This window comes from Etheostoma spectabile, chromosome 8 (genome assembly GCF_008692095.1).
Source record: "Etheostoma spectabile isolate EspeVRDwgs_2016 chromosome 8, UIUC_Espe_1.0, whole genome shotgun sequence".
NCBI classification, from domain to species: domain Eukaryota; kingdom Metazoa; phylum Chordata; class Actinopteri; order Perciformes; family Percidae; genus Etheostoma; species Etheostoma spectabile.
The window spans coordinates 13,155,130-13,169,131 of NC_045740.1; the positions used below are offsets into that span (position 1 = coordinate 13,155,130).

Genomic DNA, 14,002 nt, shown 5'->3' on the forward strand with positions numbered 1-14,002 from the left:
CCGTTTCCTTTAACATTTGCTAATGAAACACTTCAAAATGCACATAGAAATATGTTGATGGATCTCACTTTGTTTGTGAACTTTCATCTGTGATATCAGTCTTTTCTTTTGTTTGTTCAGCCATAGTAACTGTTTACTGCCAACGCTTGCAGAGACCAAAAAAAAAAACAGATGCCAGCTTCACACACCGCAGGGTGATGGGTAATACTTCATTTTGACCCCTACTTTTTAATTTATTTATAAACAAACTATTAATAGATGGCATAGTATGCACTATATTGTAGCTTATAAATGTATGATTTCAATTGTTATCCTGTATTACAGCGTTACTGTTGAAAAAGATTAATGTTTATGGATGAATCATGGGTGAAAAGATTGTTAGTGTATCTAGTCACAACCACATTTTGTTTTAAGGTTTATGGTCCTTGCCGAAGCCATACAAATGTGTAGATTGTGCTCGCATTAATTGTAACAAGTATACAATATGCTGTTTAATAATGCCTAATTAAAGTGATTAAGATGTAAGCCCTTTCAATTAGATGTGACATTTCAAATAAAATGAAAAGTACTCTTGCTTTTCAGTCCACTTATGTCACTCATATACACTCACACACACACAAATACAGTTTGGCTGACAGTGACTGAAATAGTTTAATTAAGATACACTATGGAAACACAGACCTAAACAAGTGCTAAAATGCGACCCTTGGATATGAATATAATCTGGAAATGAGAAACGGCCTCTCTGTTGTGACGTTATATTCCACATCTAAAAATAGATCTCCAAAGACTTGCTTTTTATTTTAGGAATCTGATGCTTCTTTTATGTGACAGATCACCAACTCACCAACTCAAACTCACACTTTTGTTTGCTTACATGACATGTTTCCCAGATGTCATTAAGCACATGGATTTGGATGAGTGCAAGGAACACCCAGAGGTGTGTCTGTATTTTCATGCTCAATTGAGGACAGGTGACTTGTCGCATGGTGTCAGAATCCATCAGCCTATTCCTGACCTAGAAATTTAAGCACTGATCAAAATCTGACAAATGAAAACAATGGTTGTTTCCGTTACTCCCCTGGGCTCTGAGGCCTCAAGGATAGCTTCTCTCCTCTTCCATTCTGCCTGTCTTTTTTCGAATCAGAAGATAAATGAGCATGAGGAAAAAAGGAATGTCAAAAGTCCCCTTGGAGCCCTAAACAAGGAAGCAAAGATGTGGAATAAAAAGGAATGGGACAGGGATTCAAACGTAATGCATAGCAGCACCATGTGAATGAAACTAGGCTGTCCTTGTCATATCCCTGGTCATTTCCCATGTCCTTCAAAGGGTAACCTAATTTGCTCATGTTTCGTTAAGAGACACCCCAGAATAAAACTGATGTTGAACGTTAAGAATCTATTTTTTGTTTATTTTGAAGTTCACTAACTAATGACCACCAATAATTGTCTCTTCAGATTACATATGTGCAGCGTGAATTAATAACATTCCCTATACATATCTTAATGTTTTGTGATCCTTTACTAATGGTGGTTAATTAATGTTTAGTGGCCAGGCAAGTGAACAAGGCAACTACCAATGGCCTGTAAACAAGTAATTAGTGCTGAAAACATGATATTAAATTACCTAGCGGTCTGTATCATCATTTAATATGGTAGTCAATCAAATATATCAAAAATTAAATTGCTTATATTGTTACTGATGGATAACAAATTAGACCCAAATGCTCAGCTAGACATAAGCATGTGCTTGGGTAGTAACACAGCAATGCGTTATGGCACTGTATTTTTTTAATTTTTATAAATCTGTGTGGATGAAGAAGAGTTTGTATCCAGATCAATAGGACTACACCAGTTTACAATGGCCTGTAAGTGAAATAATTCATAAAATCACAAATTACCAATAGTGACGAGTGAGAGTTTTCACTGCTAGAAATCTCACCACCTGGAAAAATAACCACTGTTATCCAAACCCCACACATACGCAGTTGTCACTTTTGGCTATAAAACACTGCTTAGTCCTTACTAATGGGATTAAAATCAAGATATGACCATTATGTGTTTAAAAAAGTCCATAGATTGTTTAATACAACATACCATATTCTCAACAATTCAACATCAACAAAATTTTGTTAATAAAAAAAAAAGAATCTGCATATTACCTTTTTATTGCACAGAACAATTTGAATGTATTTTCCATAGATTTCTTTTTTAGTATCTTTTTTTTTGTAAAAAGTTGGCTTGGACTACATGGTCAATATAGTCCAGGGTCAAAATTAAAAAAAAAAAAAAAAGAATAACAGGAACAAAAAACAGAATCCCGGGTCACTCGGGACCAAAAAAATGGCTAGGTACAGTAGCCACACTTTGAACGAAGAGAGCATTCATAATCAGCAAGAGGGAGAATCATGAGCCATATCCAGTGATTTTTTTTTTTCTTTCCTTTATGCAAAACAGATTACACCAAAGCTGCTTCAGATTGCTCCATGGGTGAAACCATCTGTGTCACTCAAACCATCTGCATATTCTATCCATACTTCAGCCCATTACTGTGTCGTTGTCTGTAATGTCATCCATCATAAATAACTTAGCCTTTATCCTTACACACGTTTGCAAAGCCCAGCTGTCCACAGTGTGTACTTAAAAAGGAAAGGGTGTAACCTCACATTTTATATGCAGGACCAACTGGGAACCAACTATGCACAGTTCTTTTTCCCCAGACAAAACATTGCACATTTCTGAGGAATAGCAAACCTGTAAATGATCATGGAAGGTAATATTTCCATGTCTTTGATGGAGGGGGGAGGGGGGGGAGCATCGGCATCAATAAATCATTGATTTCATAAAACGATCAAAAAAAATAAACAACAATGAAAGAAATATTCTACATTTTGAGGAGCACATTGTATCAAAAACGTGAGCACCACAACTTGTATTCCTTACTATCATGTTGAGCATAAAATTATACCAATACATAATAGTTTTTGAAATTAAATTTAAAAGGTCAGGGATAAACAGTATAGTATAAGGTAGCAACACTAACCATTCTGTTCCATGGCAAAACTACAAGATGTATATGCTGCAACCGTTGTTGGTACAGATCACATCATATCGGCAGCATCTCACATTTGCTACTGTATCCCAATCCATGTGAGTGCATTGTCTGGGTTACATATGAAAATTAGGGATGATTGACACTGATATCAGATACTGGGCTCAAAAGGCTTCATAATGTTTCTCCAATGCTAAAATCCTATATTAAGAGCCACATTTTAACAACAGTATTTGCTGCCACTCTTAAACACTTAATATTGTTATAGTTGTCATTCTAACAATTTTGTACAGTGCATTACTGACAATTGGTTAAAAGTAAAAGTTGCACTGATGTATCCCTATATCACTGAATCTACATATATTCAGAACATTTATATTGTATCATTTCATTTTTCAGGTCACATAATGACTAATGTAAACTGTTTTATGGTTTCCTCCACTGTACTTTCTTGGTCAAAGAGGGCTCCACAAATTTCAAATTGAATTTTGTCATCACTAACAGTTAAGTAGTTCCCATGATATAATTGTGCCATACTATGTTAAGTATTTCTGCTAATTGCGGGGGCATACTCTTTCTCTTTTATCAGGTATTGTGACACAGATACACATTTGATGGATTACAAAACAATCATCACTGTATGAACAAAAACAGACCATATGTAGCACATAGTGATGATATACTTGAAAAGCCTCAATGTTTTATAAATGTGCTCATCAACCCATACAAATCTCTTTCATAACTTGACATCTAATCTTGGAAATGAAAAAACAACACTAAATAAAAAATACAGACACAAAACAGCAATGGCCAAAATATGATCTGCCCCCCGCATTCTGGCTGTTTGAAGTATTTTTTTTCCGATATATTTTTCCCAGTATAAATCCACAGGAGAACTGCTTATGACAAATTTGACTTACAATAAATGCCCCCTCAGGCCTTGTAGAAACCACCAATGCCTTGTAGCACCGGATGTGCTTTCACTTGTGAAAGTCTGGAACTGCCCTCCTTTCTAGTGCTTCAGTCAAGAAAAAACATATAACTCTATGATAACAGACCAGGATCCACAGGTTTGTAAGGGAGGAAAGAAAATGTCTTCTTTTCCATTTGTCTTATTTTTTTAGTTCAAAATTAATAAATTCCACAGCTCTGTTAAATCATTTTCATGTTAAACTTGCGAGGAGCATCCACTGTGTTGCTGCTCATGCCAGCGTCTGATTTCCGTGGCACATACTCAATCTCTATGTTGTGCTTAGTGTTGCCTTTACCTCTGCTCCAAAGGAAAAGCAGTACCAGGCAAAACAAGACGACACCGAGGAAAGAGATGAAGCCCATAGTGGTCGCAATGATCAACGTCTTTATATCAAAAGGGAAAGGAGCATTGGCTCTTGTACCATTAGCACCAGTTTCCGCGGGTTGGTTGGAGATGAAGGCGAAAGTCTTGTTGGGCTGGTGTGGCCAGTCAGGCGAGTAGCTATGAATGTGCAGGTGAGCAAGAGAGGTGTCATTTCCGCCTGCATTGCTAGCTATACACACATATGTACCATTGTCCTGAATCTGGGCATAGCGAACCTCGAGGGTACCGTCTGGCAACACGGACAGCCTTCCAATTGTTTTGGTAGTGATAAACTTTTTCTGCGGGGATAACCACATTATCACTGGAGCAGGATCTCCATCTGCTTGGCAAGCAAAATGAACAATGGCCCCCTCGTCAACAAATTTCTGCTGGGGTTTGCGATCCCTAATCCTAGACTTGCGACACGTGAAGTAGTTAGGCTGCAGAACATCCGGGAAATCTTTGAATTCTTTGCCTTGGACAAACTCAGGGGAGGCACAGGTCGGCTGCTGCCTGTTGAAGTTCAGTCTCCAGCGTCGTCGAAAAACCCATAACAGTCGGCAGTCACAGGCCAGGGGATTATCATACAAGGCAAGGGTTTCCAGGTTACCAACTGAATGGAAAGCAGACTCTTCTAAAGTGCTGAGAGAGTTTCCAGACACATTTAGAATCTTCAGGTAGTTTAGACCACGGAAAGAGTAGGGCTCAATCATTGCCAGTCTGCCTCCTACTAGGTGAAATTCCTGCAGACGCAGAAGATCATGGAGCTTATTCCCCTCAATTGTGTGGATAGGGTTATACGAAAGATTAAGAAAGCGCAAATAAACCAAGTGCCGCAGGGCTACATAAGGAACTGTGGTCAGGTTGGCATTTGCAATGGTTAGGGAGGTGAGATTTAATCCATACAAGCAATTTGGGGTCATCGTATCCAGATATGGCCAATTGGCTATTTCCAACACTTTCAGCCGATAGAGCCGTTTGAAGGAATAATCCCGTATGACATTGATATTGAGGAGGCGCAGCCTGAGAGTGATCAAACTGTGAAGGTGGGTAAAAGCCTCTGTTGGCACAGAAGACAAGTTGCACTTTTCAAGACTCAGGTGCTCAAGGCTGCTTAGGCCATGAAATGCCCGGTGGGAGATGAAAACCAGGTCATTATCACCCACCTCTAAAGATCGGAGGTTGTACAAATCCTGGAACATGTAGTCCAACAGGATGACAATCTTGTTCTCACTTATGTCCAGTTGTGTGAGATTGCTCAATCCTGTAAAGACACCTAGCTGGATCAGCTTAAGCTTGTTGCTACGCAGCCCCAATGTCCGCAAGCCATAAAGGTTGTTAAACGCTCCAGGTTCAATAGTGGAGATAGTGTTTTCACTGAGCTCCAGGTGTTCGAGGTTGGGAAAGTTGGCAAACTCATCTGGGTTGATGGTTCTTATGCGATTTTTGCTGAGGTCCAGCAGTCTTGTTTCTGCAGGTATGCCCTCGGGAACTGTCATGAGCTTCTTGCGGTGGCACATCACAGAACGCTCTTGAACATTGCACTCACAGCGGGATGGACAACCTGTCGTGGAGCCAGACAGCACAGTGCCGAGCATCAGAATCAGAATGGGCTGCCAGCAAGCCACCAGGTAGCTGTGCCCAGTCGCTTCCCCAGCCGCCATCTTATCGGTTACCTGTGGAGACACAAAGAAGAGGGGAAAAATAAGATTCACAAAACTTTCACACTGATTTTAACAACCTGACATTTGAAAAAAATATATTTTTAGTTTTGTTTTTACATATTCTGGAATATTACAATCATCTCAAGCAATGGACAGTAGGAGAAATGGAGAATAATTAGGTTATATGGCATATTGATATCACTGAGCTATGTGCTGAGATTCAAATATGCAGTTTGCAATTTCAAATCAGACATGATAGAGTTAATGCATTTATTTGACTTATATTGCACTTTTTGCAAACCTCATGGAAAGAGTTTTTAAAAAGAAATACACATACTAGAATCCACAAACCTTAATCAAACATTAAAAATGGCTCTAGAAATGTGAGTTTTGACATGTGATTTGAATATGGAAAGATTGGACATGGAGTTGTGTGAATTGGCCGCAGTAAGAACTTGTTTTTAAACACTTTCCTTTGGTTATTGTGTTCCATTTCTGCCAGGTGGTTAGTTCAACAATCATAAGTGCTAAAAGGATGCCATTCACAATTCCTAACAGAAAATAGTCATGACTTTTGCTGTAATATTCCTGCCACAGACTCGAGATGAATAGAGGTGGACGATTACGAGGAATAAACTATGTGCTTGCATAATTGAGAGAGCCAATTGTTATGAATTCTGCATCCTTCAGGTTTCTCCACAAAACTTCGAAAGGCATTTTAAAATGCAAGTAGCTGCTGTGAATGCACAGCATTCTATCAGACCTATTTGTGATATACTGTAAAATAAAAAGAACTGATCCCAGCAAGAAAATCAAAAGCCAAATAATTTTAGTTATTTACGTACATTTTGCCCTGCACACTCATTGTGTCTGCTGTCGAATGTTCAACACTATTTCCACTGCACAACTTAGAGACGATCAATCAGTCAATGCTGTCACCTTGACATGGAGTGAAGGGGCACAGCCTTAAGTGAAATTAACAGCATTTTTCAGACGCTAATCCAATTCATGCTGTTTCATAGACACATATGCTGCGCACATCTGTGGTTTGTTCTGGTATTATAAACTCTTTTTTTCACCCCTACATCTAGCCAGGATTTGCTGTGTGAGTGTAAAAAAAAATAAAATAAAAAATAAATAAAAAAATAAACAGTAGAGGGGTGGAGCAGCAGTAACAGGAGAATGCAATCAAAGACGGATGGTGGCAAGTGTGATTTATGTGCCGTGGCTGACACTCGGCTCATGCAATCCTTTACGATGAAATATAGACCTTACACCAACAGGGATTTGGATACAGAGAGATACACAGTTTAAAAGCAAAAAAAAACAACCACATTTAATTTCAATCCCATGTGTTAGCATGCCTGCAACACTTCAACTAACAATGCAATTAATTGATTTTATCATTTCATTCCATTTCCACTTATATGCAAAAAAAACATGTTAGCATTATGGGTGCATCATTGATTCAGAAATATTAGTTGTATGATGGGTTCCAGTTGTGAAATGCTGATGAAATTACGTTACATTAAATTCCATTATTTCCAATACCCAAGCACATGCAGTTTGATTTTAATTCAGTGACATGATAAAATGCGTGTGAAAACCCCCCTCAGAAACAAAATCCTTTACATCTAGTTCACACTCATCAAGACATGTCCATAGGGAACTCCCGTGTATGTGTCATGGCTGTTGTTACAGAACATAGATTTTTTTGCCAGTGGTATGCACTTTTGTGTCCTCTAAATTTCCCTTTGAAGTTGATTGCCAACTGGTCACATGCTGATTTTTTTTTTTCTAATTCATACAGGGTTTGTGAAGGTTAGTGCATGTTTGTGCTTCAGTAGATTTCACGAACCATATTAAATGTGACAGATTGAGACTGTAGAGAAATGGGTGAAACAAATCTGTGATATTATGGTCACATTATGGTTGACTGTTAATTATTGGGTGCCATTTGCTACTATTGTTGTTGTTACCACTATTAACTTACTCCCCACTATACCGATAACCAACTGGATATCCGACTAATCAAAAGAGGGTTTATGAGTTAGATTTATTATACTCAATTTCATGTTATTCCCTCTAAGGTCAAAGTTCAGGTTGGGGATTTAATGATAACATCTGTAATCAAGTAAAACCAAGAGATCTAAAAACAGGCAGACATGATAGTACAGGGTTGACCTGCATCAGAGCCTGCTGTGCTCCTTGCAGCCTTCAGCTATTCTCAATCATTCTTATTCCATAACCCACATTGATCAAATCAGTGCTGAGCGCTTCAGGATGGAGTGGTGTGGGGCATTGTATGACATGTTAAGACACTTAAGAAGAAGGAGTGTCCTTATCACAAGCTCAATTCCATCTGTCACCCTCTATCATGTGGCAATCGCATATTGGATTTCAGTCAATAAGATGCTATTATGTCCATCGCTATTACTACTGACACTGAAACCCAATCGAGAAAAAATTATCAAATTGTAATCCCTTGATTGGATCTTCTCACTTCCTTTGCAAGGGGTAACAATTCCCCAAAAACGACACTGCACTTGATTTGTCAATCATAATTCATCTGATTATTTTTGAGGATCCATTAAAAAGAGAGTAAAGCTTTTACCGTTGTTCTTTCAAATTGTGGGCCCATGTGTTTTTTCATAACAGAACCGTTTTATTGCACATGGCTTCAGCAGCAAATATGCAAAGGGAAACAAGTAAAGTAGGGGAAACATTACGATGAAGAATGCCATCTCCATGGGTAAGCATTTTCAGCTCTGTTTTGTTAATGATCTGGAGTTATCATTCCCTTGCAGGCATGTAGTCTAAATGCAGTTCTTCATTCCCATCAGCACTCAAGTAAGCTCCCAGAGAATTACATTAATTGAGGTGAAATGAGAGTGGGCATCCATTTCATGGAAAAGAATGTGGCCGAGGAAAAGTAAGACAGCGATGCTGAATAAATGAGGACCCACTGGTCCAAGACCAGTAATAACTAGATCAATGAATAGTAAGATTAATGCCTTCATGATGAAATCCACTGGGATCCTGAAGATGTTTCTCACATCAGGAAGTGGATGGTGTCCTATGCACCTATTATAACAGAGTGGCATAGGAGTAGCCATCAGTGGATGTACAATCATAATTAAACAGACAATAAGTATGATTTTTGCTAACTTGTCCAAGCTGCAGTTGTTTAGATAATTGGGAAGTTTTAATCAATTTTGATTTTGAACCTTTTCTGTGAACATTTTCATGTCGAGACTAGACTAGGCCCCTGTTAAAAATCGAACTGCAATCTAATTTAATAATGAAAGAGTTCTTGATGAGGAAAACGCATTAATATACTGTTATTCATCTTTGGTGCTAAAAATATCGTTGTTTCTTTGTATACACACGCAATGGTGTGACAGCTAGTACAAGCCTTATACAAAACTCAAGCCACCATTTCTTTATAGTCTAGTCTCGGGTATATAATCTTTAAGAAGGATAAGGATCTTGTTTCACTCACTGTATTTAAGGCTCCATGTTCAACAGGTTGTACGCACCCATTTTGTAGTTAGTTAAATTGCTTTCTATCCACATGCAGCACTCATATACAGTCTGCTATCACCTAACTAAATCTTGTTCCATGCGTCTGAATGAGGCTGTCTATCATCATTACACAATGCACAATAAACACAATCAAACATAATTGGGGAGGGTTATTGTTACGACTTAAGCATTGCCCAAAGCCTTAGTTTACCTGTCACAAGACATTACTCCTGAGCCTTGTTTAACACCATAGTTAAATACCTGTAAGCTTCTGGGAAATCCTTGTGATGATGCCGACGTTATCTGTAGCACAAAGTGTTAAAAGCCTTCAAAGCCCGTTTCTGTACAAACTGCTTAGTCAGCTGGCAGGATAATCCTGAATGGACAGACCAGGCTGCACTTTTTTTATTGTATTAGTATTCCTGTGGCTTTGACAGAATGTCTTCTGACAATTTGTAGTTAGTAGTTGACACTATACCCATTATCCTCCTTAGGTAAATGTAACAAATTCATGTAGGAGTATAAGTATGCCCATTATGGGTATTATTAATTAGTTGGTATTTTAAACCTCCAACACTATATTACTTTATTTTTTCATAATCAATCTGTTTAAATGTGTATGCTGGAAGAATAAAAAAAACAGCTGCTAAGATTTAAAATTTAAAATGCTTCGTAAGACGCTTATTGGTTCAATTATTTACAGTAAGTAGCAGCTTGTAGTTATAAGACAGAACATGTATATTGAAAACCATACTTTGGATAAATCCATCTTAACCAGGAGAGTCTGACCTTTCGCTCCCCAAGTAAGATCACTTTCACACTGCTATAATGTCGCCGAGCTGAATTTCGAGAGAAAGGTTACCCTTGTGTCATTGAAAAGCTAAGCCGCCTGGTGGGATTGCTGGCTGGGGGTGGGCCTGTGAAATGGCAGGGCTTAAATGTAAGCCGACGCCCGACAGATGGGACAGCAAAGCCCTAATCCAGGCGAAGAAGCTGGTTGGTGCAACAAGGTGCAGAATTCCAACAGTGGCCAGCTGTTGTCCCGATGAAACTCTGCCATGAAACCTTTTGACACGTCCCTCCTGAACTTCACCCCAAAAGGGGGTCATGTACTGTGTCTGTGCAGGGGCTCTGCTTACTGATACCTAACTCCATTACACAGATACAAATACATTTTTAATAAGAAAAAAACATATTTAAAGTAACTCGGAAAGCATTAACAGTCATTTATCAGCAACACGTCTTAGTCTTGCCTCCTAGACATTAAATGGGTGGAGAAAACATAAACAACACTTCATTTTCCTTCACTTCGCTGTACTCAGGTCTCTCTTGCAAAAGTTATATTAATTGAATAAAGTTGGAGTAATTAAAGGTGATAATGATAAAGCCTTACAATTCAACAGCACCACAATCTATGGCCTCCAAAATGAAAAATTTTGAATTACCTCTATAAAAGATAAATTATACAATCATCATCATTGCAATTATCAATTACATTTCCTGACATACACAGACTTTTACTCCAAAGACCAGGGTTTGGGTCAACCAAGTCAACTTTCATTTTGATATAATTAGTAGGTTTACGTGACATTCTTTAAGCCAATACCTGTTTGTGTTTTTTAACCCTAACTAAATATGTCTGTGTTCATAGTGCTCATATTATGCTTTATGGCCTTTTTCCTTTTCCTTTGTTGTGTTGTATACTTTTTTTGTGAATGTAATAGGTTTACAAAGTGAAAAAGCCCAAAGTCCACCTCACAGGGTCTTACCATCTCCAACAGAAATCACTGTTTACAAACTGCTCCAAACAGCTCTCTTGTAGTCCAGCCTTTACTTCCGTGACGAACATTATAATGCTCGCCCAGGTGCTAGCGTGGCACGCCCTTATACAAAACACAGGGTGAAAAGAGGAGCTGCACCAATGTGCAGTACAACAAAAATAGGGTGTTTTTTGAAAATTAAACCATGTAAACCTATTCTGATGTAACCTCTGATGAGCACAATATGAACACTTAAACGTTCAGATTCTCAATGTTAACTACCTGTTTAACTTAAACTGGTACCATGGTCACGTTCCATGGTCACTTGTTGAAGCAGCACTATGTAACTTTTCCTGTTTTGGTGCTCCTACAGGTTGGAAGCGGTATTGTCCCCATTATGTCTCATTGGAGCTACAGATCCACTACCCAGTCTGGCAAACTTGCATAGTGCTGTTATAGCGGGTAGAGAGCAGCAAAGCGAATGCATAAGTGCCGTTCACACTGTTGAGTTGAATGAACCACTGAAACGATTTTGGAAACATTACTGTGCGGCAGTTGAAGTAGAACGGTCATCAAAAATATTGTAATCTATGTTTTAGGGGCCTTATTGAGTGGTTTGGGTGTCAGGGTAAATGTTTATTTGAATGTATGATTACTGTTGTTGTTGTAAATTTCCATGCTGGCAAATAATACAACTTGGGCATGAAACTTAACTTTAATGTGATTCACGCTCAAGTGCATATGTTAATTACCAGAGTTTTTAAATAAAACACATTGTTAATGAAAATGCCAAAACTCCATAATTTCTAAATGGGTCGCAATATGTGCAGAGATCAGTAGTTTCATGATTGGGGTTGTTAAAACTCTAAAAAGTCATGTTTCATTACACCCAAAGCTCACACTTATTTGGCGAGCTTTTTACAGATGTGGTTGGGTGTTATCTGTGAGAGAGGGAGTGTGTGTCCATACGTGGTGTTTCATCATTTTTAGGCTCATTAGTCTCGTCTCCCAAGCTCTGTTCAGAGAATCACTGTTCATGTTTGGTTCTTAAGGAGATGTGTTTTCAAAGAGGAACAGCCTCCAGAATGTCAGACTTTTATAAAGTGGATTCAAGATTTTGGAAGGACTCAGAACAGAACTCACTAATGAGAACTCAAACTGCTTTTACAGCATCCAGGAAAATAAATAAGAAAAGAAGCCTGCCAATAGTTGCTTTTTTGGATGAATAACAAAAAAACAGGAATAATTTCCCAATCAAAGTCAAATTAGACTGACATTAAGGTTATAACAATGTAAATGATGTGTGTGATTTAACAAATAATATTAACAGTTACATATGTTATCACCACCTGACTGTTACCTTGAAAAGCTGAATCAAAGATGACAGTATTTTTCACTCACTATGTTTTTATGAAATACAGCTTTATTCTAAGAGTTATCTTGTTTATAGAACCATTATAATATTTCACCTAAACTAAGTGGGGGCAGTCTCTAAGAAAAACTGATAAGCTTTTTGGATATGAGAGCTACACAGGCCCACAGCTTCACTGTAAAGTATAATGAGCTCATAATAATATCACTTTAATCACTTAACTGTAATGCAACCTGTATGACCAGGGAATGACAAAGTAAACTGTATCAAACTATTAATAACACATTTTGCAAATATCAGTTGTAGGCCTATATCGATGTATCTACTACAGCTTTAAAAGCAAGCAATTCAATCTATAATGGTATAATCTTGAACCTTGAAATGCCTCTATCAATACGTCATTTGATTAATGTTAAGGTGAGTTTCTGCTGTGCATTTATGTTTTTGAAGCATTTTTTCAAGCTTCGACGCATCAAAGATAAAGTTATAGTTCACCAAATTAGGAAGTATTCATCAAATACCAATGTTTCACCTGTTGAAAACATGATAAAATGGAAAGTTGACTATAGTAGAGAAGTTGCTGATTCTAAAACAGCAATCAATTTACATCTTATTTCTCTCTACTATCCATTTATTCTGTGTGCTGCTGAAACTTTTGATTCAAAATGAGTCTATATCCAAGACGTTTCTTTTAGGAGGTTTCTTTTTACGATTTATGAGGATTATGGTTAACTGCTCCTCAGATCTCCGCAGCGTGTGGAGGAGGGTCTGGTGAAGCAAAACTAAGAATCGAGCAGAGCTTTGAGCTCAAAGCTAACATCAGAATGCTAACATCCTCACAACAGCACTGCTAAGTATTGATATTTTGCAGGTAATGTGTACCATATTCACCTCGTTAGTTTAGCATATTAGTGTGCTAACAGTTGCTTATTAGCATTAAAATCCGTTTTGCATATACTTGATTACAAATTAAAGCAGTGGACAAATAAAAATTTTGCCCCAATGACCTGGCAGTAGATGAAAATTAAGAGGATTAGAGGTTATTATAATTCATATCTGATTTTAAGAACAAACTACATCTAGCAACTTTCATATTCTAATGAAATAAAAGACTTGAGGTATTTATCTGGTTTTTGAGGTAATATGAAGTATTTATTAAAGCTTGAAAGTGAAGGATTGAGCTCACTCAGAGAGAGCTGCTGGAATGGCTGTTTCCTTTTTTCCCCCCAAAGGCTGAGAGAAATATCTTCACAGGCGGGAGGGCTGCTTCTAACACACACACACACACACACA

General features: G+C 37.9%; 1 protein-coding gene across 2 annotated transcripts in view; it reads right to left on the bottom strand.

Annotated features, from left to right (window-relative positions):
- Nucleotides 1-2,059: 2,059 nt before the first annotated feature.
- Nucleotides 2,060-14,002, bottom strand: part of lingo1a (leucine rich repeat and Ig domain containing 1a) — a 130,439-nt gene continuing 118,496 nt past the window's right edge. For both annotated transcript variants that reach the window (XM_032523448.1, XM_032523447.1), the window contains one exon: nucleotides 2,060-6,064. In XM_032523448.1, the coding sequence (XP_032379339.1) occupies nucleotides 4,205-6,052 (1,848 nt within the window). In that variant the 5' untranslated portion in view covers nucleotides 6,053-6,064 and the 3' untranslated portion in view covers nucleotides 2,060-4,204. The remainder of the gene's footprint in view (nucleotides 6,065-14,002) is intronic.